At 41.2% G+C, this 25,756-nt stretch overlaps 1 protein-coding gene across 16 annotated transcripts in view; it reads right to left on the reverse strand.

Moving 5' to 3' along the window:
* Window positions 1–19,487: 19,487 nt before the first annotated feature.
* The window catches only part of PPP2R2B (protein phosphatase 2 regulatory subunit Bbeta), a 440,587-nt gene continuing 434,318 nt past the window's right edge, over window positions 19,488–25,756 (reverse strand). For all 16 annotated transcript variants that reach the window (XM_077897736.1, XM_077897733.1, XM_077897745.1 and 13 more), the window contains 2 exons: window positions 23,628–23,719; window positions 19,488–20,212 (listed from right to left, as the gene is read on the reverse strand). In XM_077897736.1, coding sequence (XP_077753862.1) covers window positions 19,933–20,212; window positions 23,628–23,719 — 372 coding nt within the window. In that variant the 3' untranslated portion in view covers window positions 19,488–19,932. The remainder of the gene's footprint in view (window positions 20,213–23,627; window positions 23,720–25,756) is intronic.

The following is a 25,756-nucleotide window of genomic DNA, read 5'->3' on the forward strand; positions in this document are numbered from 1 at the left end:
AACTATTCTTGGAGCCATCTTATCTCCAGATTGTCTTGATACATGATATAATAAATTTTGAGTATTGCCTAAGCCAGTTGAGTCAGGGTTTTCTTATTTGCAGCCAGGAACAATAGGAAAATAACTGCAGACATGGTGTAAAGAACAAATTTGAGTTGTGTAAAGCAGAAGCTACCAAAAATAGCTTTCTGTCGACAGAGAACTACTGGTCTAGAGCAGGATCTCTTACATTTACCAAGGTGTGATCCCTAAAACCTAGCACCAGCATCACCTGGGAACTAGTTAGAGATGGGGATTCTGAGACACCACCCTGGACTTACTGAAAAAGAACCTCTGTTGGGGTCGGCCCAGCAATCTGGGCTTTAATGAGCCCTCCAGATTCTGATGCACACTCACCTTGGAGGACCATTGCTCTTGACATTTCACAGATACCTGTGAAATTACCAGGGATTTTTTTTTCCTTCACAAACAAATAGTGTCATTTATTTGAGAAGAAAGAATGTATCAGAATAATTTTTCAGGGGGGTTGTAATGGTATTCACACCACGTGAGTTAAGAATTTGTGAAGTATGGAATATTGCTAGCCATAAGCTAATTAAATTTTAAAGAAGAAAAGAAAGTGTCTGGATTCGTGGCTCATTTGCATTCTGAATACAAAAGGCCCTCTTTCTATGAATGTAAAACAAATCAAATTAATTATGCCATTGTTGTTTTCCACTGTAGATTAAGGACATTACATTCATCAGTGACACTGTACATTTTGAAGTCTATTAATTATCACTTCCTGAGGTAGAGGAGAAACTTGTTCTTTAGCAGCCTTTGCTGACCTCATTCTTGCAAACAGCACTTATTGAACTTTCTAAGAGAAAAGGTACTTGGTAAAGAAAGACAGAATGTAGGTAGATTTCAAGTTTTTCTGCAGGCAGTTTAAAGTATATGGATTTAAAATGGAGTAAACAGTCATAAATGAGAATATGGAAATGGAGACCACATATTTAAAAATTTACAACTCTTTGGGAAAATTTCTTTATCATAAGCACACTCTAAGAGAAGATTTACAAAGCTTGTTAGTATGACTCGAGATCAGCCCTAAAATTCACAACCTGAGGCAGGAATAAAGAGGTGTCATTTCACATATTGACTTTGATTGATTGATAGAGATTACTTAGGTCTTGTTTTGGGGAGAAAACATGTCTGTCTTAATCAGCTTAGGCTGCCACAACAAAATATCACAGACTGGTTGACTTAAACAGTAGGCATTTATTTCTCACACTTCTGGGGACTGGAAGTCCAAGATCAGTTTGCCAGCAAGGTCATTGCCTGCAGGGGTTCTCTTGTAGGTTTGTAGATGGCCACCTTGTCACTGTCCTTTATGTGGCCTTTTCTTTGTGTGTACAGGTGCAGGGAAGGAAGGAAACCAACTCTTTGGTGTCTATTTTCCTAAAGGCACTAATCTCATCATGAGGGTCTCACACTCATGACTTCAGCTAACCTTAATCACCTTCCAAAGGCTCTGTTTTTCAAATAGCAGCAGATTGGAGGTGTTTGGGGGCTTCATCATAGGTATTTGGAGGCAGAGACACAATTCATCCCATAACCATATCTGAGGTCCCATCTGGCTTAGTGAGAAGGAAAGGTGTGTTGGATTGGTAATGTCTGTAATGGGTACAGAAATGACTGAGTTTACATCATGGGTGTTCCATAATTACTACCCTTACCCTGATCTCACTTTTAGTCAGGTAGAGTAATTTCAGTTATTAGACAGAAATCCAGCTCAAACTGTTTTAAGCAAAAAAAGAATTGATTACCTCTTGTAACTGAATAGCCTGGGCTAAGGGCTTTGGGCCCATTTTGATCCTGTGCTGAAATGACACAAGGCAGGTTTTCTCTGAAGGCCCCATTGATAATAATCCTGATGATAATGGTGATGGCAGCTAACACATGCAGCACTTCAGTGTGCTGGGCACGTTTTAAGCACCTCAAATTCACTACTTCATTAAATTGTATTGTGTGTGAGGTAGATGATAGCATTATTTCCATTTACAGATGAAGAAAGGAGGCATGGAGATATTAACTTGTTCAGGAGTTCGTCAGTCAAGATTTGAGTCTGTGATGTTTCTAGATCCCATGCTGTAAGTTAGGGTCTGGCAAACCGTTGACTATGGGCCAAATCCTACAACTATACATTTTTGTAAATAAAGTTTTGTTGGAACACAGACACACTCATTATTACCAATGGATATTTTCACACTACAGTGACAGAGTTGACTAGTTATAAGAGACCATACAGCCTGCAAAACCCAAAATATTTAATACAGGATGAATTGGCCGACTTGGGCTCTAAATGTTGGATTCTACTATTCTCAGGCTTCAAATGCCAGCAAGATGCCTGCAGCTGCTCCTTCCCCTTAACCTTCTTTGTTCATATTCATCAAGAAAAACCACATCCAATTCCCTGATTGCTCAAACAAAGCCTTAGACCTGAGCCTTGCTGACCCTGTGTGGCCCGCTTTAGGTTCTCTATGAACTGTGGCAGGATTTGTTGGCTTGGTCCAGGTCCCATGCTCCATTCTCAGAACTCAGACTGAGGTCAGCTTTATTTGAGGTACATGGCCACGTGTTGGGAAAGAGTGGTCTACCAGAAGAAACCTCTTAAGATTTTATAAGAAGAAGGGCAGAGTTCTAAGTAGTGAAAACAAATGCTGGATTCACTATTAATACCCTGTTGAGTGTATTTTCCTATTTAATGAGTTAAATGGAAATTTTTGATGGGAATGTTTCAGTAATGTACTCAGATACCTGGTAAGGTGGTTTCTTGATCAAATGCTTATTCCTTGTGAGGGTAGGACAAAAGTTCCTTGCCTTGTCCAGCAGCAAATACAGAATTAACTTGATATTTTCATGATAATTTGTGCTCACTATTATAAACATATTGTCCTGTGCCAAGTGAATCAGGGATGCCCTGAAGGGCTCTTGCTTTGCTGTCATGGCTATTTTCCCCAAAATTAAAAAAAAAAAAAAGATGAAATACAACATAGAGAAAATTGAATAGATCAATGTAGAATGTATTGAATTATTATAAAGGGAAACCCTTTACTTTTTATTTTTAAAAAATATTTTATTATTTGAGAGAGACAACACAAGAGGAGGGAGGGGCAGAGGAAAAGGAGAAGCAAGCTCCCCACTGAACAGGGAGCCCAATGTAGGGCTGATCCCAGGATCCCCCAGAATCATGCTCTCAACTGAAGGCAGAGGGTCAATCAACTGGGCAACCTGGGGGCCCCAAGGGAAACCCTTTATTTTTATTTTTTAAGGGAAACCCTTTAAAATGGTAAATTGGTTTTGTGCCAGCTTCCCAGCAGCCCTCTGAATACCTCCTCCTCCTCACACTCTTTTCTTTCTCCAAAGTATAACCATTATCCTTAATTTTACAGTAATCAATTCTTTGGTTTTTTCCTCCATAGTTTTACTACTTACGTATATATTCTAAACATTATACTTTAGTTTTGCCTTTTTGTGAATCTTACATAACTGTAGTCATGAAGCTGTTATTCTTTTGTGTGTGTTTTTATAAACATATTTGTTCTCTGTCATATTTGTAAATTTGTAAAATTCACCCATGTTTTTGTAGTTCATTCATTTTTGTTAATAGCAGTCCATTTTTTGTGAGAGGAACATATTGTTATGTTGGTGGTCATCTGTGTTTTCTAAGTTTAACATTTATAAATAGTGTTGCTGTGAACGTCGCTTAGTGTACATGGGCACGCATTTGTTAGGCATATACTTAGAAGTGGAATGTGTTACTGGGTCATAGGGTGTGAATACCTCCCTTGTTAGCAGATAGTGAAACATCTGCTTTTTTCCCAAAGTAATGGATTTACAATCTCACCAGTATTACATGAGAGTTCTAGTTGTGCCATATCTTTGTCAGCACTTATTAGTGTCAGTCCTAATAATGTGGATATTTTAACAATATCCTTCAAACTCATTGACCATGGTATGTGTTTCCATTTGTCTTTGTTGTCCAGCTTCTTTCATCAGTGCTCTAGAGTTTTCAGCGTATAGGTCTTTCACCTCCCTGGTTAGCTTTATTCCTCAGTATTTTATTCTTTTTGGTGCAGTTGTAAATGGAATTGTTTTAACTTCTTCCTGATACTACTTTATTAGGGTATACAAAATGCAACAGATTTTTGTGTGTTTTGCATCCTGCAACTTCACTGAATTCATTCATTATTTCTAATAGTTTTTCGGTAGAGTCTTCAAGGTTTTTTTTGGTAACGTATCATGTTATCTGTATATATTTTTACTTCTTTGTTACCAATTTGAAAGCCTTCTGTGCTATTTCTTGTCTGATTGTTGGGAGTAGGACTTTCAGGACTATGTTGAATAAAAGCGGTGAGAGTGGACATCCTTGTCGTGTTCATGATCTTAGAGGAAAAGCTCTCATTTTTCAACATTGACAATGATGTTAATTGGAGTTTGTCATGTTTAGACATAATTATGTTGAGGAATGTTTCCTGTAACCCAATATGTTGAGAGTTTTTATTATGAAAGGATGTTAAATTTTGTGAAATGGTTTTTGTGCCTCCATTGAGGTGATCATGTGATTTTTATCCTTTATTTTGTTAATACGGTCTATCATGTTGATTTGTGGATATTCAACATCCTTGCATCTCTGAAATAAATCCCACTCAATCATGATGAATGATCCTTTTTAAGGTATTGTTGATTGCAGTTTGCTAATATTTTATTGAGGATTTTTGCATATGTGTTCGTCAGGGTTTGTGGTTTCATGGGTCTTTTCCATTGGTTTTAAGTTTCTATGTCTTTTATTTCCATTTGGATCTTTAATTTCCTTTCTTCTACTAACTTTAGGCTTTGTTTGTTCTTCCCTTCTAGTTCCTTTAGGTGCAAGCTTAGATTGTTTTTTGAGATTTTTCTTGTTTCTTGAGATAGGCCTGTATTGCTATAAATTTCTCTCTTTGAACTGCTTTTGCTTTATCCCAGACATTTTGGATTGCTGTGCTTTCATTTTCATTTTTCTCCATGAACTTTTTTGTCTTCCTCTTTAATTTATTCATTCACCCATTGGTTGTTTAGTAGCATGTTGCTTAGCTTTGCGTGTGTGTGTGTGTGTGTGTGTGTGTGTTTCCAGTGTTTTTTCTTGTGGTTGATTTCTAATTTTATATCATGGTGATTGGAAAAGATGCAGGATTCAATTTTAGTCTTCTTAATTTATTGAGACTTATTTGTAAATTGACATGTGATCTGTCCTATCCTGTAGAATATCCTATAGAATATCCAATAGTGTTCCATGTGCACTTGAAAAGAATGTATATTCTGGGTTTTTTTTTTTTTTGGATGAAATGATTCATATATATCTGTTAAGTACAACTAATCTAAAGTATTGATCAGTGACACTGTACCCTTCTGTTTTTTGCCTGAATGATCTATCCATTCAGGTAAATGGGGGCATTAAAGTCCTATTCTATTATTGTCAGTTTCTCCCTAAATGTATGTTAATATTTGTTTTATGTATTTAGGTTTTCCCACACTGGGTGCACTGAGATTTACAATTGTTAGGTTCTCTTGTTGGATTGATCTCTTTATCATTATGTAATGCTATTTATCTCTTATTGCAGTCTTTGTTTTCAAGTCTATTTTGTCTGATACAGCTATTTTCACCCTAGCTTACTTTTCACTTTCATTCCAAAGAAATATCTTTTTTCATGCCTTCACTTCCAGTCTTATATGTGTCTTTAGGTCTGAAGTGAGTCTCTTATAGGCAGCATATAGACTGGTGTTGTTTTTCATCCATCCTGTCACTCACTGTCTTTTGATAGGAACATTTAGGCCATTAATATTTAAGGTAATTATTGATAGCTATATGTGTATTGTCATTTTCTTAATTGTTTTCTGGTTGTTTTTGTAATTCTTCTCTATTATTACTTTTTTATTCTCATGCTCTCTTTCCTGGTGGTTGATGACTTACTTTAGCATTATGCTTGCCTTTCTCTTTATTTCTTTGTGTATCTATTAAAGGTTTTGGTTGGTGGATACCATGAAGTTTATATGTAACATCTTCAGTATATAGCAGCCCACATTAAGTTGATGGTGACTTAAGTTTAAACACATTATAAAAGATATTAATATTTCTTCCCCTCTCCATAAGTTATGTATGTGTTGTCAAATTTTACATCTTTTTATTTCGTGAATCCCCTTAACTAATTTTTAAGATATAATTGATTTTACTACTTTGGTCTTTTAACCTTCCTATTAGCTTTGTAAATGATTGCTCCATTCTTGCCATATGTTTGCTTTTACTCATGAAATTTTTTCCTTTCATGATTCTCTTCTAATTATGGTCTCATGGTTTCCCCCCATCCCCCACTTAATGAAGTCCCTTTAACATTTCTTTGAAACCTGGTTCAGTGGTGATGGAGTTCTTTAACTTTTGTTTGTCTGGGAAAGTCTTTTTTCTGCTTTAATTTCAAATGGAAACCTTGCTGGGTAGAGTATTCTGGGTTATGTATTTTTTTCTTTAAGCACTTTCAACATATTATTCTACTGTCTTCTGGCCTGCAAAGATTCTTCTGAAAAATCATTTGATAGCCTTATGGAATTTCCCTTGTATGTTACTACTGCTTTTAAAATTCCTTATCTTTAATCATTGACATTTATTCATTATGTGGCATGGTTGGATCTCCTTGTGTTCATCTTGTTTGGAATGCTCTGTGCTTCCTGAACTCGGATCGGATGTCTCTTTTCTTCCCGAGGTTAAGGAAGTTTTCAGGTACTATTTTTAAGTGTTTCCCCCCCTTTCTCTCTTCTCCTCCTGCAATCCCTATAATATGAAGTTTTCTTCACATAATGTTGTCCAGGAGATCCTTTAACATATTCATTTTTTAAATATATATATTTTTTTGCTATTCAGCTTGGGTGTTTTCCATTACTCTGCCTTCCAGATCATTTATCTGTTTTCTGCATTCTCTAATCTACTGTTGCTTTCCTTCAGTGGATTTTTCAATTTGGTTATTGTATTCTTCATCTCTGATTCATTCTTTTTAATTTTTTATCTCTTTGTTGAAGTTCTCACTGGATTTATCCACTCTTGTCTTTAGTCCAATGAGCATCTTTATAATCATTACTTTGAACTCATTACCAGGTTATTTCCATTTCAGTTGGTTCTTTTTTTGAGGTTTTGTCTTGCTGTTTTATTTGGAGCATATTCATCTGTTTCCTCATTTTGCCTGACTTTCTGTGCTTGGGTCTATGAATAAGCAGTGTAGCTATTTCTCCTGCACTTGGAGGACTGCTCTTGTTTACAATTATCCCTTGTGTAGACTATGTTTTGGATGACTTTGGCTGGCTGGCTGGCTCACTGCAGCTGTGGGCTAGGGGTCCTCAGGCACTCTGTGCTAGGGCTACACTACTGAGATGGCCAGAGAGCTGAAGTGGGTGTGGGTTGGTGTGGTGCCAGGACTCTCTGTATAAAAGGTGCCCTGTCTAGACAGCTGAAGCTGAAGTTGGTGCAAGGCAGGGCTTTACAGGGCTCTGCATATAGAGGACACCCTCTCAGAATTAGCTGAAGCTAAGGTAGGGATAAGTCTGGAGGTCCTGGAGCTCTCTACACAGAGAGTATACTGGCAGGCTAGCTGAACCCCAGGTAGGGGTGGGTCAGCAGTCTCAGGGTACTTTGATGGGGTGACTGGAGCTGAAGCAGGCCTGAGCCAGGTGGCCCAGGAGTGGTCAAAGTCCAGGGTACCCTAGAATTAGTCTAGAGCCAAACTAGTGTGTCACTGGAGTGTTCTGGGGTGCTTTGCACCTGTGTCACCTTGATGAGAGGGATAGTGAGTACCAACCCAGGGGTGTCTGGGTGTGTGCTGTGCTGTGGCCACCTTGGTAGGAGGGATTGGGCTGGTGTGGACTAGGGGCTCTGGGGCTCACTGAGGTTGCTGGCCAGTGTTAGTGCCTGGAACCTGCTCCCTTGTGCACTAGCAAGGTGTGGAAAGGGAACTTAAATCAGATGCTCAACCTGGAGAGAGTTCCATCAGCAACTCTACTGTTTGGCAGGGCTTGAGGGCTGTTTCCTTTATATTCCAGTTCCCTTCTTAAACTGAAGGTTTTTTTGTCCTGTGCCCCAGGTCAGATTAATCTGCTCACAGTCTGCAGTACTATCTTTCCTTACTGCAGTTTGCTCTGTGGGAGGTGGGGCTTCCCTTCCTTACCCTGTCTTGTCCTGTTCTCTGTGGTCTTTTTCTGTGCAGAAGCTGTTCAGTCAGCTATCAGTTCTTCTTCAGGGGGAATTGTTCTATAAATGGCTGTAGACTTGGTGTGTCCCTGGAGGAAGTGGGTTCAGGGTCTTCCTCTGTCATGATCTTGGTCTGGAACCCTGCTTTATTTTAAAAAATAGATTTGTTGGACCTGTATTTTCCAGTGGGGGAGTTCTACTCTCTTGTCTCCACGATATGCTCTGCCCACAGTTCCTGTGACTCTGATGCTTCCTTCCCTATTGCTCGGGGTGTGCCCCCTTACCTGGTGTCTGCTTCCCAGGGTCCTCTCCTCAGCTAGCAGAGTTTTGATCTCCACTCTCCCTGTGCCATCTCCTCTATAAAGGCCAGGACACATTAATGACTAACACTCCATCATATTCAGTGATATCTAGGTCATAGTACTTTTTTTCTTGCTGCACATTTTTTTTTCTTGCTGATCTCTCTTTATCTGGTTGCCCCACTGGGCAACTCATTTTTTTCCAAATTAGATCCCTTATCTATCTCTCTTCCTCCCTCTGAGCCTTAGTCTCATTCCTTCAGTATCTACCTCTTTTCATACCATTGCTTATAATCTTATCTATTAACTGTTTGCTCTCATCACACCAGTTTCTAAGTTATACTGATCTTACATCTTCAGTTTTTCCTACACACTCAGTTTAGGCCCTCATCCTCTTTCCTGGACCACTTCAGCAGCTTCCTAAGCTTCCTGCTTTTCAGTCTTGTCTACTTCACATATGTCATTTATACAGTTGCCAGAGTGATCTTCGAAAACGTAATTGCATCTGTGTCAATTCTCTTCTTAAAAATCTTCCAGTGGTACTCCATGGACTGCTGAGTGACACCTAAGTCCTCTAAATGGCCCTCTGCCATCTCAGCCTGCTTCCTCCCTAGCACTTGAGCCAGTCCTAGCCAAGAGGTTTTCAGCAAAATCAAACTGCTGGTGGTGCTCAGAAATTGGTGGTTGCCTTTGCTCATGTTTGTGCTCATCTGGTTAGCTGCATCCTCCTTTGGGATTGAACTTCATTTTATCCATTCCAAGAGATCAGATGCTCTAACCCTTTACACACATAATAAATTACACATATCTCTGCCATTGCATTAGCCATGTTATATTGAAATCACCTGTTGGAATTAATTTTTTTACTAGACTATCCTCCTAGAGATTAGGAATTATATCTTGTTTATATCAGTGGGATATAATCAAATATGGACAATGGTTTAATGAGGAGATCTACAGAAAGGCAAATAATGTAGCATTTAATTTTGTGGGTAAATAATACTTAGTGAATAAATGCAATGGTCCATCCTTTTTGGAGATGTTTTGGGAACATCTCCAGCACCACCTGCAGAACTGTCTTCAGTACCACAGAGAGAAATGTTGAAAGCTCTTTGAGTAGGAATTAAAACTTCTTATTCAGACCTTTTGCCTAGGTTTGAATAGATCCTTTAGTTTTAGGCACACAGAAAAATAAAAAAGCCACACCAATGAAATAAGGCTCATCTTAGAGATTCAGAAGACCTGGTATCAGTCTTGATTTTGGAGTAACTTTCCGTGCAACCTTAGGCAGATTACACCACTTCTCTGGTTGTGAAAGTGCCTGAGTAAACTCAAGTGTCCTCACAAACTATAATAGTCAATTATTGTTCATCACCAGGATAGTTATTCCATCCAAAATATTGTGACTGAGCAATATAACAAGCAGGTAAGAAAGGAAGTCATTATGTTCTTATGTGGAGCCATATAATTTTATTATCAACCCAGCCAGGAGAGTTTTACTGTCTAAATGAATCCCCAGTTCTGATATAAAATGCAGTAAAAAAATTTACAACCTTTGTTTCCAGGTTGTGTTCTTAAGTAGCTGAGAAGCACCTACCATTCTGACCGGAAGAATCATGAATTCAGAGATGATTCCCTGAGAGAGGAGAATCGGTTAGTGGGGCATTGAGGCTGTGTGTGTGTGTGTGTGTGTGTGTGTGTGTGTGCGCGCGCATGCATGTGTGCATGATACGTTAGGAAGAATCTATCATTTGTTTAATGCTGGAGAAGAGGGAAAAGCTGTAATTGCCTTTCTTGCAGGATTCAACCCTATGTCCCTCTCGGGACATCTTTAGAAACTGATGGGAGTTAGTTAACCATACCTGTGCTGGTCAAAGTGAAGAGCTGCTTTGAGCTATGTTCTGTTCCTGAAATGGCACATTCTTTTTATACTTTGGAAAATATTAGCTTTTAAGCTGACCTTTCTTTTCCATGATGGACACACTGAGTTTCTATGACATTTGTCACATCTTCAATGAATATACCCATCTTTGTGCTTCAGCTGATTCCTTCATTAAACCAGCATCTCAGATGTAACTAAGTAGCCTTTCTACCTTTTCAAAAAGAATATGACAAATAAGTTATGCCCCTCATCTTGTTAGGAAATGAAGGGCTGAGAAATGGAGGCTGCCATTAGATAAATGCCCCCCATGGAATTGAGAAAACAACCCTGGTGTCCCTAGCCCTGCTCTTCTTCCTGTTAAGAGTTCCATCCCAGGGTAAAGAACCATGCTGCAGTGTACTTAGGAGCAGTACTGCTTTGTGGCTACTATGTAACATGGCCACTTCCCCCTCCCCTGAGATATAGGTGCTGTTTAACATGCAATTGTTTGCTGCTCTCTTTGATAAATTCAGACTGACTGTTCATAAGCCACTTGCACTTACAGTTGGAAACCACTGGTCTAGATGAAATATGACTTTCAATTATGCTGCAGTCAAAGAAGCTGAAATAAGAAAGTGAAACTGGGGGGACTCAAGTTTTTTTTTATTCAAGTGACTTGGGCATGGAGAATAAATTCCAGCATTCACACCTCCCACACTCCCCACCAATCTGACCCTCCATCCCCTGCTCCTCCCTTTAATTTGTTGTTGTGTTTCTCAGCTGCCCACAGAGTCTCCCCTTCTAGATTGTGGACACCCAGGCAAATGAAAATGCCAATCTTCTCCCATCCCTGTCTTGCTGTATTAGGCGTGTATTAGGCTCCAAGTGATTTCTTTGGGGAACTGCTTGCCTTCCCCTAAGAACGTCCCAGGGAAGGTTTGCGTCACCTCTTGCTTCCAAGTGAAAGGGTTGAAAATAATAGCTCTTGTCACTTCTCTTTGCCTTGTTATGGGGAATATTTAGTGCTGGAGCTGGGATGTGGGGGTAATATCTTGGATGTGATAATGTTGCTCCCTGCATCAGTGAACATGGTATTGATTGTAAGCTGTCAACCTTTTTGCATGCTCTGCAGGGTCCCAGAAGGCTCGCTACTGCTGGGAGGTAATGCATCAGTCAGGGACACATGTGCTCTATTAACTAACTTTGTAATCTGAACTTGGTGGCTTGGTCTTAAAGCGTCTTGGCTCACTGGCTCTTTTTTTTTTTTTTTTTTTTTTTTAAATTTTGTGACTCCTTTGGGCAGTCCTGTGATTCCATATTCCAAGGTTCCCTTTACTCAAATCCCAGTGGCAAACTGCTCTTATTGTAAGCTTCCTGGGGGAAGGAGGCTATGCCTGTTTTCATTTGTTCATTTATTCTTCATTCAACAAATATTTATTGAACACCTACTATGAGGCAGATACTTCTTTATGCTTTAGGGATACAAAAGTAGCCATGGTTCCTCAAGGAACTTAGGGTAGTCAGGAAAGGCATCCCTAAGGAGTTGACACTTGAGCTGAATTTCTCAACATATCCCCTGTACCTGGGCATTCATATTTGCTAAGTTAAAGAAACTGTAATTCCTCAATTGAGTGGTTTATAGCCTAGCTATTGGATACTCTCTGATGTGTAAACTCACTAATGATCATTATTATTTCTTAGGTCATGCATTACTATCCCTCCACCTTGTGTTCCCTTGCTTCTCTTGCCCTGCCTTCCTGTTTTTTTTTTTTAACTATTTTATCATGCCAGAATAATGTAAGTTCCTCAGATACATTATGGGCCCTCTCTCTCTCTCTCTCTCTCTCTCTTGCCTTTGCATATACTATCTTGACACCTGGAACACTCTTGTCCTTTCTGTTCCTCTGGATAATTCATTCCCTATTTATCTATTAAAGCTTGCTTAAGGAGGGATCACCTCCTTTTGGTAGCTTCTGGTCTGGGTGAACTGCAGTTACTTTGCATTGTCCTGGCACCCTGAGATACCCATTAGAACACACACCATGCTGTTTTATAGTCCTACAAGAACAAGAGCAAGAAACATGTGTGGGGTATTCATTGTTGTCAAGCACCATTCTGATATGTCTTAAGTTGTTCAGTTCTTATGTATATTAAATAATTTGGTCTTCATGGCAATCTTATGATATAGGTGCCATTTTAACCTTATTTTATCAATAAGGACATTGAGACCTAGACAGGTTAAATAATTGATCAAGGGTCATTCAGCTTATTAAGTGGTGGGAGATCAGTTTCAACTTACACAGGCACCCTGGGCTCTTAACCATGACATTCTACTGGGACCGTTGCCTGTGAATTTGTATTCCACACAACACTGTAAGCCCTTTGAGGACAGGGACTGTCACTACTGCTTCCCCATTACCGCTTTGGAGCTGGGCTTCACAGGCAGTACACGATCAGTCATTAAATGTTCATTGGGTGAATGAAAAAATGTATGAGCATGACTCAAACATAACTCATGAGCTGCTGTTAAGAATGTTAAAATATTGTTTTTCCTTTTGCAAATGAAGCAGACCTCCCTCCATCACGTCTTCTCCAGCCCTCCTGGGGTTCTCTTTGACTCACACAAGAATTTAGTGATTTTGCTGGGAAGAGAGTGTACCAGTAGCTAATCAAAGCAAGGATCCCAGCACTTGTGGTTGGTCCCATATCCCTATGGCTTCACAGTTTCTGTACAAGGGTGAGTCTGGGGAGAAGTGCTCTCTCCAGTCCGATTCAAACTGAAGGCAGCAGCCCATATGACCAGGGTCACGACAAAGAGAAGTTGGGAGGAAGGGAGCTATCACAAAGACCAAAGAGGACTTTTCAGGGAACTGGGGGGTAGGGAGTGGATTGGGAATATGACAGTTACGAAATCCCTGTTTCTGGCTTGGCAGCAATCACTGTTTTGACAGCATCAAGGCAGGAATCAGCAAAGGTGACAGATCACCTTGTTTGGGCACCAGCAGTGTAACCAGTGGTGTGTGGAAGATCTAAATTGGAGGACAGTTAACAGTAATAATAAGGTCAGGGTTAGGGGTTGAAGACCTCTGTGAGCCACTTGACTTCACTCTCTGCTTTAGTGATGGGCCAAATTTGTACTTGTTGTCAGCTGTCAGCCCATATTTGGTTGCGGAGGGATGGTTTGCTTGTATCCTCACCAGTGTTAAAAAACAAAACAAAACAACAGGACAGGGTAGCTATGTGTTACCCATTACTGTGATGGAAGAAGTACAGCATCTGGGACAGGACAGATCTTGATGAAACTTCTGGCTGGGTCACAATGACTGTCATTGAACCTTTTTGAGTACATTTCTCAACTGTGAAGAAGGAACCCATCAGGTGACTGTAATGATTTTAAAAAGTGCCTATCTTGTGCTTGTCATATAATTGGTGCCCATAAATATTAGTTTTCCTTTATTCTTTCCATTTTTACATTGAAATATAGGACTTGGATGTGGGAACTTACTAAATAATTGTTATTGGATGAATGAAAGAAAGAAGGGGGAGGCCAGTTCTGGCAAACTGAAAAGGGGTTTTTGATAGAATGAGAGAAAGACCAACTTCATGCTCCCATGCCATATTCATGCTTGCTTCAGGACCTCACATATGTTGTGTTCTGTACTGGAAATGCCATATTGTGCTTTGACTATTGATTGAACCCCTTTAAAACTCTGCTTAGATATCCCATATTGTGAAAAATTATTTTCTTATCAGTCCTCATTAACTATTTCCTTCTTTGTATTATTTCTGCAGTTTACAAATACCTCAGCATATTGTAGATAGGTTAACAACATCCATGTTGCTGCTCTATGGCTGTCATCTCCTGGAGGGTGGGGACGAGTGGCTTATATACCTCAGTAACGCCTCATGCATGTCACATGCCAGGAACTCACTACATGATTAATAGTGAATTTATGGGACAGTACTGGGACTTGATTTATAATCTGTAACTTCCACCCATGTATCTATGTATCTGTCGATCATCTATCTAGAAAGTGAGATAAGCTAGACGAGAAGAATGCTGACCAAAATGTCTGGCTCTGTCACTTGTGAACTGTGTAAGCTTAGTGAGGTTACACAAATCCCTCTCAGTTTCCTTATTTGGAAAATGGAAACAATAATAGTATTGGCATCTAGAATTGCAGAGGTAAGTGAATTAATACTTGGGAAATTTTTGAACCAAGGCTGGCCCGTAATAAGAAATGCTCAGTGAATGTTAACTACTATTGTATATTAGAAATAGTTAACTATAATAATGTTATATAAAATAATGTTATATAAATGTTAAAATTTGTTAAAATTTGTTAAATAAAAAATGTTATATAAAATAATGTTAACTATTATTGTATATTAGCCACAGTATTTTAAGAACTGTTTTAGAGTCAGATAACCTTGAGTTGGAGTCCTGGGTCTCTATCTTCCTGGCTAAGTGTCCTTGGCTGGGTTGACAACTTGAGTCTATTTCTTCACTTCCAAAATGGAAATAATACTGGCATAATCTCATGGGATTAAAGACGGAAGTTAATGAGAAATTACTAGTATGTCCTTTTAGGAGTATTGTTGCTGTTATTATTTTGTGGTGCTTTAAACTTATCCAAGCTATTATAAGTAAATACATTTCTTGTGCTTCTCACAGTAGTACTGTGAGCTAGGACAGATGGTTTTCTGACTATTTTATGGGTGATGCGACAGATGTACACATTGAGTGCCTTGCATAAATTCCTCAGTTACTTAGCAGGGGAGCCAGGGGCAGGACCCACATTTCCTGTCTCCTAGTTTCTTCCAATAGAAAGCAGTTCCTGAGATTTGACTTAGAAGTACAAGGGAAAGTGGCAGGTTAAGGTCTAACAGATGTCTAGTGACTCCCCTGAGGATGGATGGATGGGTGGATGGATGGATGGATCCAGGGTGGATGTTTCCTAGTGGTGAATCAGTGGATTGCAGTGTTTTTTTGGGGGGGGAGTACTGTTTAAAACACACCTGCCTCATCTACACATGGACATAATGGAGGAGGACAAATTAGAAAGAGTTCCCTTATTCTGGCTGGGCTGGCTGTAGACTATAGTGTCACCCCCAGAGCTTTGTTCTTAGGCCTACTAGGGCTTTCTTGAGAGCTGCAGGCAGAGAGAATAAAAAAGCATGCATCGACAGTGGTGGGAGGGTGTGAAGGAAGGGAGCTGTAGGCAGTTGCTTTGCTGGTTTGAAGGAGTGAAAATTATGGTCTCCTACTTTGTCAGTGATTGAGCACTTTTGGGTCAACTTTTAGTTTAATGGACCCTAGAGTGATGAAAATAAATACAGGGGGGATGGTTGACTTATTTCATTGGGTACTCAGCTGCAAGAAGTGAAGCCTCATCCTCGTTCCACCTGACTGCTGTTGTGCCTCTCACATGCTGGTTGCATAATAAGTGTTGGTAGGGTTGAGTTAATTAGGAGATCAATGAGAGGTTTAAAGATGTTGTATTCCCTACCCCCCAATACAGAGTAAAGACAGGAGCCAGACCTTAAGGATTTCAGAAGCATATGGGTTCTTACTGCCCACTCACCTTATGTACACTCCACTACTTTGATGCTTGTTTGTGTCTTTCTTCTTTATTTCATTGAACATCTTCTTCCAGCTAAGAAGGCATGGATGTCTATTCAAGTGCAGCTTTTTAAATGTCAGGGACTTTAACAAGGCAGGAAACCACAAATGTTGGGGAGGATGTGGAGAAAAGGGAACCCTCTTACACTGTTGGTGGGAATGTGAACTGGTGCAGCCACTCTGGAAAACTGTGTGGAGGTTCCTCAAAGAGTTAAAAATAGACCTGCCCTACGACCCAGCAATTGCACTGTTGGGGATTTACCCCAAAGATACAGATGCAATGAAACGCAGGGATACCTGCACCCCAATGTTTATAGCAGCAATGTCCACAATAGCCAAGCTGTGGAAGGAGCCTCAGTGTCCATCGAAAGATGAATGGATAAAGAAGATGTGGTTTCTGTATACAATGGAATATTACTCAGCTATTAGAAATGACAAATACCCACCATTTGCTTCAACGTGGATGGAACTGGAGGGTATTATGCTGAGTGAAGTAAGTCAGTCGGAGAAGGACAAACATTATATGTTCTCATTCATTTGGGGAATATAAATAATAGTGAAAGGGAATATAAGGGAAGGGAGAAGAAATGTGTGGGAAATACCAGAAAGGGAGACAGAACATAAAGACTGCTAACTCTGGGAAATGAACTAGGGGTGGTAGAAGGGGAGGAGGGCGGGGGGTGGGAGTGAATGGGTGACGGGCACTGGGGGTTATTCTGTATGTTGGTAAATTGAACACCAATAAAAAATAAATTAAAAAAAATGTCAGGGACTGTTTCACTTGGATTATTTCAATAAAGGCTGGGGGTGTGGGCAGCACTCCTGGGTGGCTCAGTGGTTGAGCATCTGCCTTTGGCTCACGGCGTGATCCCGGAGTCCTGGGATTGAGTCCCGCATGGGGCTCCCCACAGGGAGCCTCCTTCTCCTGCCTATGTCTCTGCTTCTCTCTCTGTATCTCTCATGAATAAATAAAATCCTTAAAAAAAATAAAGACTGGGGAAGTTGTGGCTCCCAGTCCCCCTCAGTCACCTGCCACCCTGCAGTATAAGTTCACAGCTCATACCAAGCAGTAGGCCTTGGAGTATTAATCAGTGCAGGATTCTTAGAACCAACAAACTGTTGAAAACATGGCAGGGCAGCTGTCCAGTAGCTTTTAGGGTCAGCCGGAATGGGCACTGAGTTGATGATGAACATCTCCAGCACTGGGACAGAAGGAAGTTGCAACTGCAAAATACCTAGCTCAGTACCTGGCACAGGGCAGGTCAAGTGCTGATACATGGTGGTGGTTATTGCTGCCTGAGGTTCAATCTCTAGGGCCTCCCCTTCCTGTTCTGGTCTAGGAGTCTTGGATGTTTTTTCTGATGCATCCTTTGAATGGCCTTAACTCTGAGATCTTTGAATCTGCTCTTAACTCTGAGATCTTTGGCAAATTCCTCCCACTCTCTGGATTTCAAACTGTAAATCTATGTGCTAAAGGTATGGATAACTTTAGGGGGTTTTATGTGGAGTTCAGGTAGCCTGCAGGGGTGCCTGTGAATCCCTTAAAACCATGACCAAAATTATTATTAGATGTGTTGTGGGGAGCACTCTTGGCTCCAGTTAGTGAAGAACCACTGTCCATTGGGATTCTTGGATGCCTCTAAGTGTTCTCTGACACCACTCAGTGTCTCAAAGTTCAATAAACATGTTCCCGGTGGTTCGCAAAAATGATTGTAGGTGGTACACGGGTATGTTTGTTATATCACTCATTATGTGATTATTTTAATGTTAAAAAATATTAAAACGGACATTTCATGATTATCGTTTCTTTGGAGGAGGCTAAGTCTTTTAAAAAAAAGGTGACTTAAATGAGTAATAGCACAGAGGTAGGTTGATACCTAAGTTTGAGCAACAGTTATCTCCCCTGACCCCTACCTGGTACTGAGAGAGGAGATGAGTCTCAGGAGCAGAAAGGCCAGAAGGAAGTTGACAGTAAACTCTAGATGATAACTCACTGGTCCTTTTATCTATCCTGATAGCTCTCTATAAATTGGAGACGTTTCTGATCCTCTCTTAGGTTTTCCCCAAGAACATTGCCCCAGTCAGGCCAGGAATCCTGCTCAAAGAGTTTCTATCTGGGTCACTTTGTAGGCAATGCTTGAAGAGAGGCTCTCATTGCATCAGAGGAGAAACCTTGAGAACAGAGACACATCTTTATCCACATACTCCTTCAGGTTTGAGAAGTACTTTTCACATTTCAGTGTTTGTGAAATTGGGCCACATCTTACAAAGTGGTGCTTCCTTAAATGCTAGATAGCTATTACCTTGCCAAGAAGCTGTTATTAAGTGGATAGTAGCTTAGTTGAAACAAGGTTCTTACACTGTTTTTTCCCCTCTTCCCAGGCGAATTACACTTGGAAAGTTGGGACTTCTAATAAATACACAACTCAAAAGAGAATTTCTCAATGCTCATCTCAAACCATTTCCTGTTAATAAAATGGAAGTTAAAGGGAATGAGTCATTGTGACAGGTATGGAGATACTAAGCCTGGGCCCTGCTTTCTGGGTTCCTCCCACCTCCACTCGGAGATTCCTCTTCATATTTATAAACCCATTTGAATTCATTTAGTCTCCTTCCCAGAGGGGTGCCACGTAGAACCTTCTGGAACTTACAAGTCTGAATTCTAATCAGAAGGGGAAAGATAGAGCAGACTGCACAGGTTCAAGCAGACTTCATGATATTGTGAAAGATTCCTGACTCCCTCATATTCCGTTTTTGTAGGAAGAGAGTCCTTTGGTGTATTTGTCCAGATGGTGAGCTTGGGGTGGGTTAGAAACACTTGATGAGACTTCACAAATCAGCACTTTATTGGCCATTTCTGTTTTAGCTGCAGTGGAGGTGTGTGAATTGTGACTTTCGGTTACCCAACCCAGGAAGAGGGGAGGGGGCTGCTAAGGAGACACACCCAAAAGGAACAGACCAGCCTTTCTCAGGGAACCAGGGGAGGTGCCACTGCTTCATTTAGAATGCCAGATAATAAACAACCGGGACTCGGCCTTTAGAAGTCAATGGAATAAAGAAACTGGAAAAGGTTGAAGAGAAAAAGCCAATGAACGTGTAAGTAGAGGATTATATGAAGCCATTTAAGATCACAAAAAGCAAGAGTAACAAGGTCCCAGATGGAATCTGGCCCCACATGGCCTTGCCAAGCTAACTCTGAGAAGCACTGTGTAGAAAGTGTTCTCTTTATGTCCCCTGAAGCATTCATGGGGTTTCCTAGCCAAATTCTCAGGCTGTTTCTATGGTGCTTACAAAAAAGGGTTTAGCAGTGTTGATATGTCCCTTCCCTTCTCATTCTGCGTCCCTTTCGCTGCCTCGTGACATAAATCTCTGCTTCAAATGAGCCTCTAATAAAAAGTGCTGCAGGGGCAGGAGACGCTGATTTTTTTTCACCAAAAAAAAAAAAAAAAGAAATTCTCTAAGAGTAAACGGTGTTTATTTTTTTTGTTGATTTTTTCAATCAAATGGAATTGCTTAATTAAAAAAAAAACTTATCTCTTTTCTCTTTAAATACTACAGACAACCTCATTTTATCTCAGCAGACACCTAGAAACAAAACACTGGACCCACCAGAGAAAACTGGGCAATAAAAGCATCAGAAATTCAAGTCAACTATGGAGAATTAGTGTTAGCTGGCAGCTCTCAATTCTAAACAGAAGTGTCTCAGAACCTATTGGGTTTGACAAAAGTTTCTTAGAACTGGGAATCTGGGAAAGTTGGACTCCTTTTAATTCTATTCCAATTGTTTTCTGCATAGGGAAATTAATGTCAATGCATCAAATGAAGACCCAAAGAAACATTTAAAAACATGTCTGACTAGTATTCAGTATGTGAGATTATTAAGTAATAACTTGTCCTCCTAGTTAACCTTGTCCTGGAATATATATAGGTTATTTGTAGCCGCCACTGCTATAATATTTTCTGAAGGATGCCAAGCTGTATGCAAGATCTTTTTGCTAAAGTCCAGACTGTCGACACTGATCTCATCTTTTCTCCGCTTGCCCCCCACGCACACTTTCCGTGGTTTTAGGATAGCCCGAGGTTTGCTGTTTTCCCTCGAGGCCTCCAGGGTGACATCACGCTTGGTGTTCCTGTCGAACATTCTGAAGAAGTTGTTGTAAGAGCCTGTCATGATGACACTGCAAGGTAGAGAGAAAAGAGGGAGTCACTGAGTACTCTGGAGGAAGGCGGTAGCACATCCCTTTTGTGTCTTTCTGGAGCTAATGACACCACATGGTGGCCAGCAAATGGTGCCAAGTGTTTTACTAAAACCCCAAAACCCAAACAGGCTTGCCTATCTGACTGTGGTCACAATTTTGAGCCACTAAAAGCAACAGGCTCTTGGGTTGGTTTGGCAATGAAGGATCATGATAATCCTCCTTGTTACTTCCTTCTTGGGTTGGTAGATAGCTTTTGGTTCTTTGGCTCAGTGAGTCCTGTGGTTTTAATGATCCCCGCTCTACCTCCCATAGGACTGCGAGGGTGGAGAGGGGTCAGGAACACTTGTGAAGACACTAGTTGTGCACACTGGAAGTGTGGTTGCAGGAGTGGGGCTTCCGTGCTGGTGGAATTTCTGCCATCAGCACAGCGGGAGAAACGCTGATACTACAGCACAGGGGAGCCTGGTGTGTCCTCCCCCTGCTGGGGAGCAGCCTTGCTGGAACCCTTACCTAAGAAAATGGATGTCAGAACATGAGAGTCTCCCAACTCCGGGAAACAAACAAAGGGTAGTGGAAAGGGAGGTGGGCGGGGGGGTTGGGGTGACTGGGTGACAGGCAGTGAGGGGGCACTTGATGGGATGAGCACTGGGTGATATGCTATATGTTGGCAAATTGAACTCCAATAATAAAAAAAAAAAAGCAAAATTACACAATAGCAAAATGAGACCCATGCAAGATACTTATTTGCAAACCAAATATAAACAGTTTTGTCACTGGTGCCATAATTTTCTAAGCTGGTGACCAACTTCTGACAAAGTTTCAAAACACAGTGGCATGTATACAATGGAATGTTCCTCAGCCATTAGAAATGACCAATACCCACCATTTACTTCAACATGGATGGAACTGGAGGGTATTATGCTGAGTGAAGCAAGTCAATCAGAGAAGGACAAATGTTATATGGTTTCACTCATATGGGGAATATAAAAAATAGTGAAAGGGATTATAGGGGAAAGGAGAGAAATGAGTGGGAAATATCAGAGAGGGTGACAAAACATGAGAGACTCCTAACTCTGGGAAACAAACAAGGGGTAGTGGAAGGGGAGGGTGGGCGGGGGGATAGGGTGAATGGGTGATGGGCACTGAGGGGGGCACTTGACGGGATGAGCACTGGGTGTTATACTATATGTTGGCAAATATAACTCCAATAAAAAAAAAAGGAAAAAAAACAAAACAAAAAACAAATGGATGTCATTGTGGTTTCCCCCAGGAAGAGACTAAACAAACTCGAAGTTTAAAAGAATTTGGGAGGAGAAGAAAGACTTGCTAGTGGATTGACAGATGACTTCCACATTTTTATAAGAGTGCTTCATCCTCAGATTTATTTATGATGGACAGAGGGCAGTGACTGCCAAAGCCTTCCAGAAGCAAAGGACTGACTCTTAACTGGTGACAGTTGGTACACAGGGACAGGCTGAGGGGGTTTAATGCTGTTCTAGTAACACCCCAAGGTAGCTGCTGCTGGAGAGGTGGGCTTGGCCTCATTTCTGAGCAAAGCCCTGACCAGCTGGTTAGGATGGGAGAGGAAAGCATCTCATCAGTGTTCACGTGGTGTGAGTGTGTAGACAGGTGAAGGGAAAGCTAAGAGCATGGGACCACAGCCAGGGGGACAGGTTTTTGGGTGCTGGGTCAGCTGTGCCAGGCAAATCAATCAAGGGTGAGCTTTCATAGCTCCGGCCTAGGAAATGCGGGCGGTGACATGTGTTTGTCACTGTAGCAGAAGAAGCTGTTGCCACCTTATCAGGTAGGGTGCTGACAATGTCACTTGGACTTACCTCATCCCAGATAGGGGAGCTATGTCTGAGGAAAAGTGAGTAACTTGCTCAGTGTCACACTGTGACAAAGTGGCCAAGTCAGGCCTCCAGCTCCCATCTGCCTGACCCCAGGGCGCAGCACTCGGCCCTCGGCCTCACTGCTTCCCATGAACCCACACTTGCTTCCTCCACCCTGACTTGTTTTTAAACAGAGAAAGCCCTTGTTTTTTGGTTTTTATTTGTTGGTTTGGAAACAACAAGAACAACTCTCAATCTTGTCTGAACCAAGAATCTTCTTGGTTATGGAAGGAAATAGTGAAGTTATGAAAAGAATGTCGATCTTAGGATTCGAACTCAAAACTTCTTACTCTTATCTCTACTACATACTAGCTCATGAGATGGGGCAGTTTACTTTACCTTGCTGAGCCTCAGTTTCCTCAGCTACGGAATGGGGATGATGACAACAACCTTGTCATCTTGTGGTCAGGATTATATAACAGGATGTGTGTGAAGGTAGACTAATAAGTACTTTGTGAGTCTAGGTTAAGGGAAGTTATCAGGGTGATAACAAATATAAAAAATTTATTAATAATGGAAAAGTGAATAAATTCTATATAAACATATGAAAATATACAAAAATGTATTTATAGAAACATACAAATAAAAATTAAGAAAACAGGGCCAGGGCCAGCGACTTTCCGCCTTAGGAGCTTTGGTCCATGTATCACAGCTGCTCTGCTGTCTCTCCCCACTGCCCTATAGTAAGTGCTGTGACTTGGGTCCTCTGTCATGTGGTGGTTCTTTCCAGGCCTGCTAAGTGGAAGGCACATTTTGGTTCATTGGCAAAGGAAGCCAAATAACAGTCAGAAAACGCTTGTTTTTACTAGAAGCTCCAGCCTCTGAGTGCCTTGCCCTGACAGATTGTAGTGCTTCCAAGCACTACTGTTGGTGCCACATTTCTCAAAACACTAAATCAGCTCCTGGTAGCCTGTATTTTGTTCTGGAAGCTGGAGAATCATCTGTATTTGTCAAACTAAAAATGAACCATTAGAAGGTAATATGAAGTATTGTTGAAATAAAAGGCCTTAAAACAATAATAAATCACTTTGAGGGAATATGATAAATGAGGCCAACTAGAATTCAGCTAATGAACCACCAGGGCTTTTGGCCAGGTCTACACTAGAAGTGTCTAGCATTAATTTTTGATCAGGAAAGCGCACTTTGCAATAATCTGAACTGTTTATGCTGGAATGTACTGGTGGATTGTTAGTGTTCTTCATTTCAGCCGTGTTGACCTAGCTCTGGGGGCTGCTGGTGTGTGAAACATGGGATTTTCTCACTGATGTCACATGGTCATCAGTGTCAGTCCTGAAAGATGATTCTTTCACTACATCCCATCCTCCTTTCCAGGTCTGACCTCAAGGGAAATCCAGGGACCAACATGCTGGATTCCTGCTAGGCCCTGGGGCCTGAGTCTGACCTCCCTTTGGCCACACCCTGCTTAGGATAAATTGCCCAGGGCTTCAGCAAATACAGGGCCCACCCTCTGGAAGGTTCCCTAGACACAGAGCCCTTCTTACCTGTCTGACCCATTCCACACACACTCAAATTTATCAAAAATGCAGTCGTTTTCGTAGAGGGAGCACAACTTGCTGCGGAGGTAGTCATGAACCTGTGGGGGGAATACACCAAGACGGTCAGTTACTATTTTAAACATGCTTATTTCTGTGAAGACCTCCTCTTGGGATGTGAGCTGTTAATTCTTCCAGTATAACTGTGCCTTGAATTGGATGGCCTGGGTCAGAATCCAGTCTGGGCCCTCTGCTGCTTAGGTAGCCGGTGACATGCAGAAAGGCCCGGTAGGTGATGAGTCCTATTCTATAAATTGATTTGCTAATGGGCATGAGAGGACACTACTCATTTGGTCTTTAATGCAGCAAATGTTTATGGCCGGCCTGCTCGGTGCTTGGGATATGCAGTGAACAAAATACCCTTGGTGTGTTTTCATCCCAGCATGGGGGCAGGTGAGCGTTCACATGGGCCTTTTATACCGAGCAAGGTAAGGAGACATCACAGAAAGGACTGCTGAGCTATGTTGTGATCATGTGAGACCGCAGAGTCAGGGAGGCTGGTGATAGTCTGGTGACAGATGACAATGGGGAGCAGGGTGAGAACAGTGGTAGGAAACGGTCAGCTTCTCACTATGTTTGTAGGGAGAATGGATAGGATTCGTGGATGGTGCAAATGTAAAGCATGGAAAGAATGGGAATCAAGATGGCTCCTGGATCTTTCTCTTGAGCAAGTGGAAGGATGGACTTGCCATGTTCATTTTTGGGTACGATAATTTGAATAGGTCTGTGCAGGTGGAGCTGTAAAGAGACTCTGATGTAAAGGTTGTGGTCCTGAAGTATGTGATAGTTCTCTCCTGTTTCTATTTTTCAGTGAAATAAGAAGGAAAGGTACCAGGTGAGAATGAGGCAGGGTAGGGGATACTTGGGAATCAATGCAGCACCGCTGGAAGGCACTGAGGCCTCATGAAGTTGTTGGATGTGAATCTTACATGAGACCAGTCAGCATGGTTGGGTCATTCACTCTATGTTCCATGACATGTTCTGGGTATTGAAAAGCTGAGTCATTTGGACAGTGCAAGTATGTCTAACTCTGCAAATGACTGTTCCTAGATAGTCCTGGGCCTTGTCAAGGTACCTGCCTCATTGCTTTGGTGACAAGAGAATTCATCTGCAGCAGGGCTTCTGGCATTGTTAGATGGGGAAGGGGATGCGAGAGTGAAGTTTATGGCCTGTACTTGAGATGTCTGCTATAAATTAACTCCTTGTCATTCCCTTCCTCTCCTGCCACCATTTGGGCATATTAGAAGTGGCACAAGACTGATGTAGGAGGCCATTTCTGTTTGTAGGACTGAAGAACTCTAGTGATTGTTAAGAGTCTTTGAGCAAAGAAGCATTTTCTGCTCCTTTGAGGGCAAAGGACTGATTCTTGATCTTGACCAGGGTTTGGCAAGTCTTTTCTATCAAGGGGAAGAGAATAAATATTTATGCTTCGTGTGGCATTGGGCCTCTGTGGCAACCACTCAACTCAGCCCTTGAATGCAAAAGTAGCCTTGGGTCATACATAAACAGATGAGTGGGGTTGTGTTCCAATAGAACTTAACTGATTTACAAAAACAGGTGGGGAGCAGGATGAGCCTCTGGGTCCTGGTTTTGCCTACAACAGATTTTTCTTGCCTTTTCTTGGCTTTTCATGGACTTTTTCTGGGCTCTTTATAATAGAGGAAAAAGGGGGCTGAGGCTTCTGAAGGGTAGTATGCCAATGGGGAAATTAATCCAGTGGGCAATGGAAGCCAAGTTTGTTGCTCTAGTATAGGCACACCCTAGAGATACTGTGGGTTCTAGACTGCAGCAATAATGTGAATATTGTAACAAAGTGAGTTAAGTGGACTTTTTGGTTTCCTAGGGCATGTAAAGGTTATGTTTATTACACTATACCATATGAAGTGTGCAATAAATCACATTATCTAAAAAAAACAATGTATATACTGTAATTTAAACAATTGCTGAAAAAAATGCTAATCATCTGAGATTTCCAGAGAGTTGTCCTTTTTCTGGTAGTAGAAGGACATGCCTCAGTGTTCATGGCTGCTGACTGGCCATTGTAGTGGTTGGGAAAGGCTGGCATGGGTGTGGCAATT

Source organism: Canis aureus, chromosome 5 (assembly GCF_053574225.1).
Source record: "Canis aureus isolate CA01 chromosome 5, VMU_Caureus_v.1.0, whole genome shotgun sequence".
Taxonomy (NCBI): domain Eukaryota; kingdom Metazoa; phylum Chordata; class Mammalia; order Carnivora; family Canidae; genus Canis; species Canis aureus.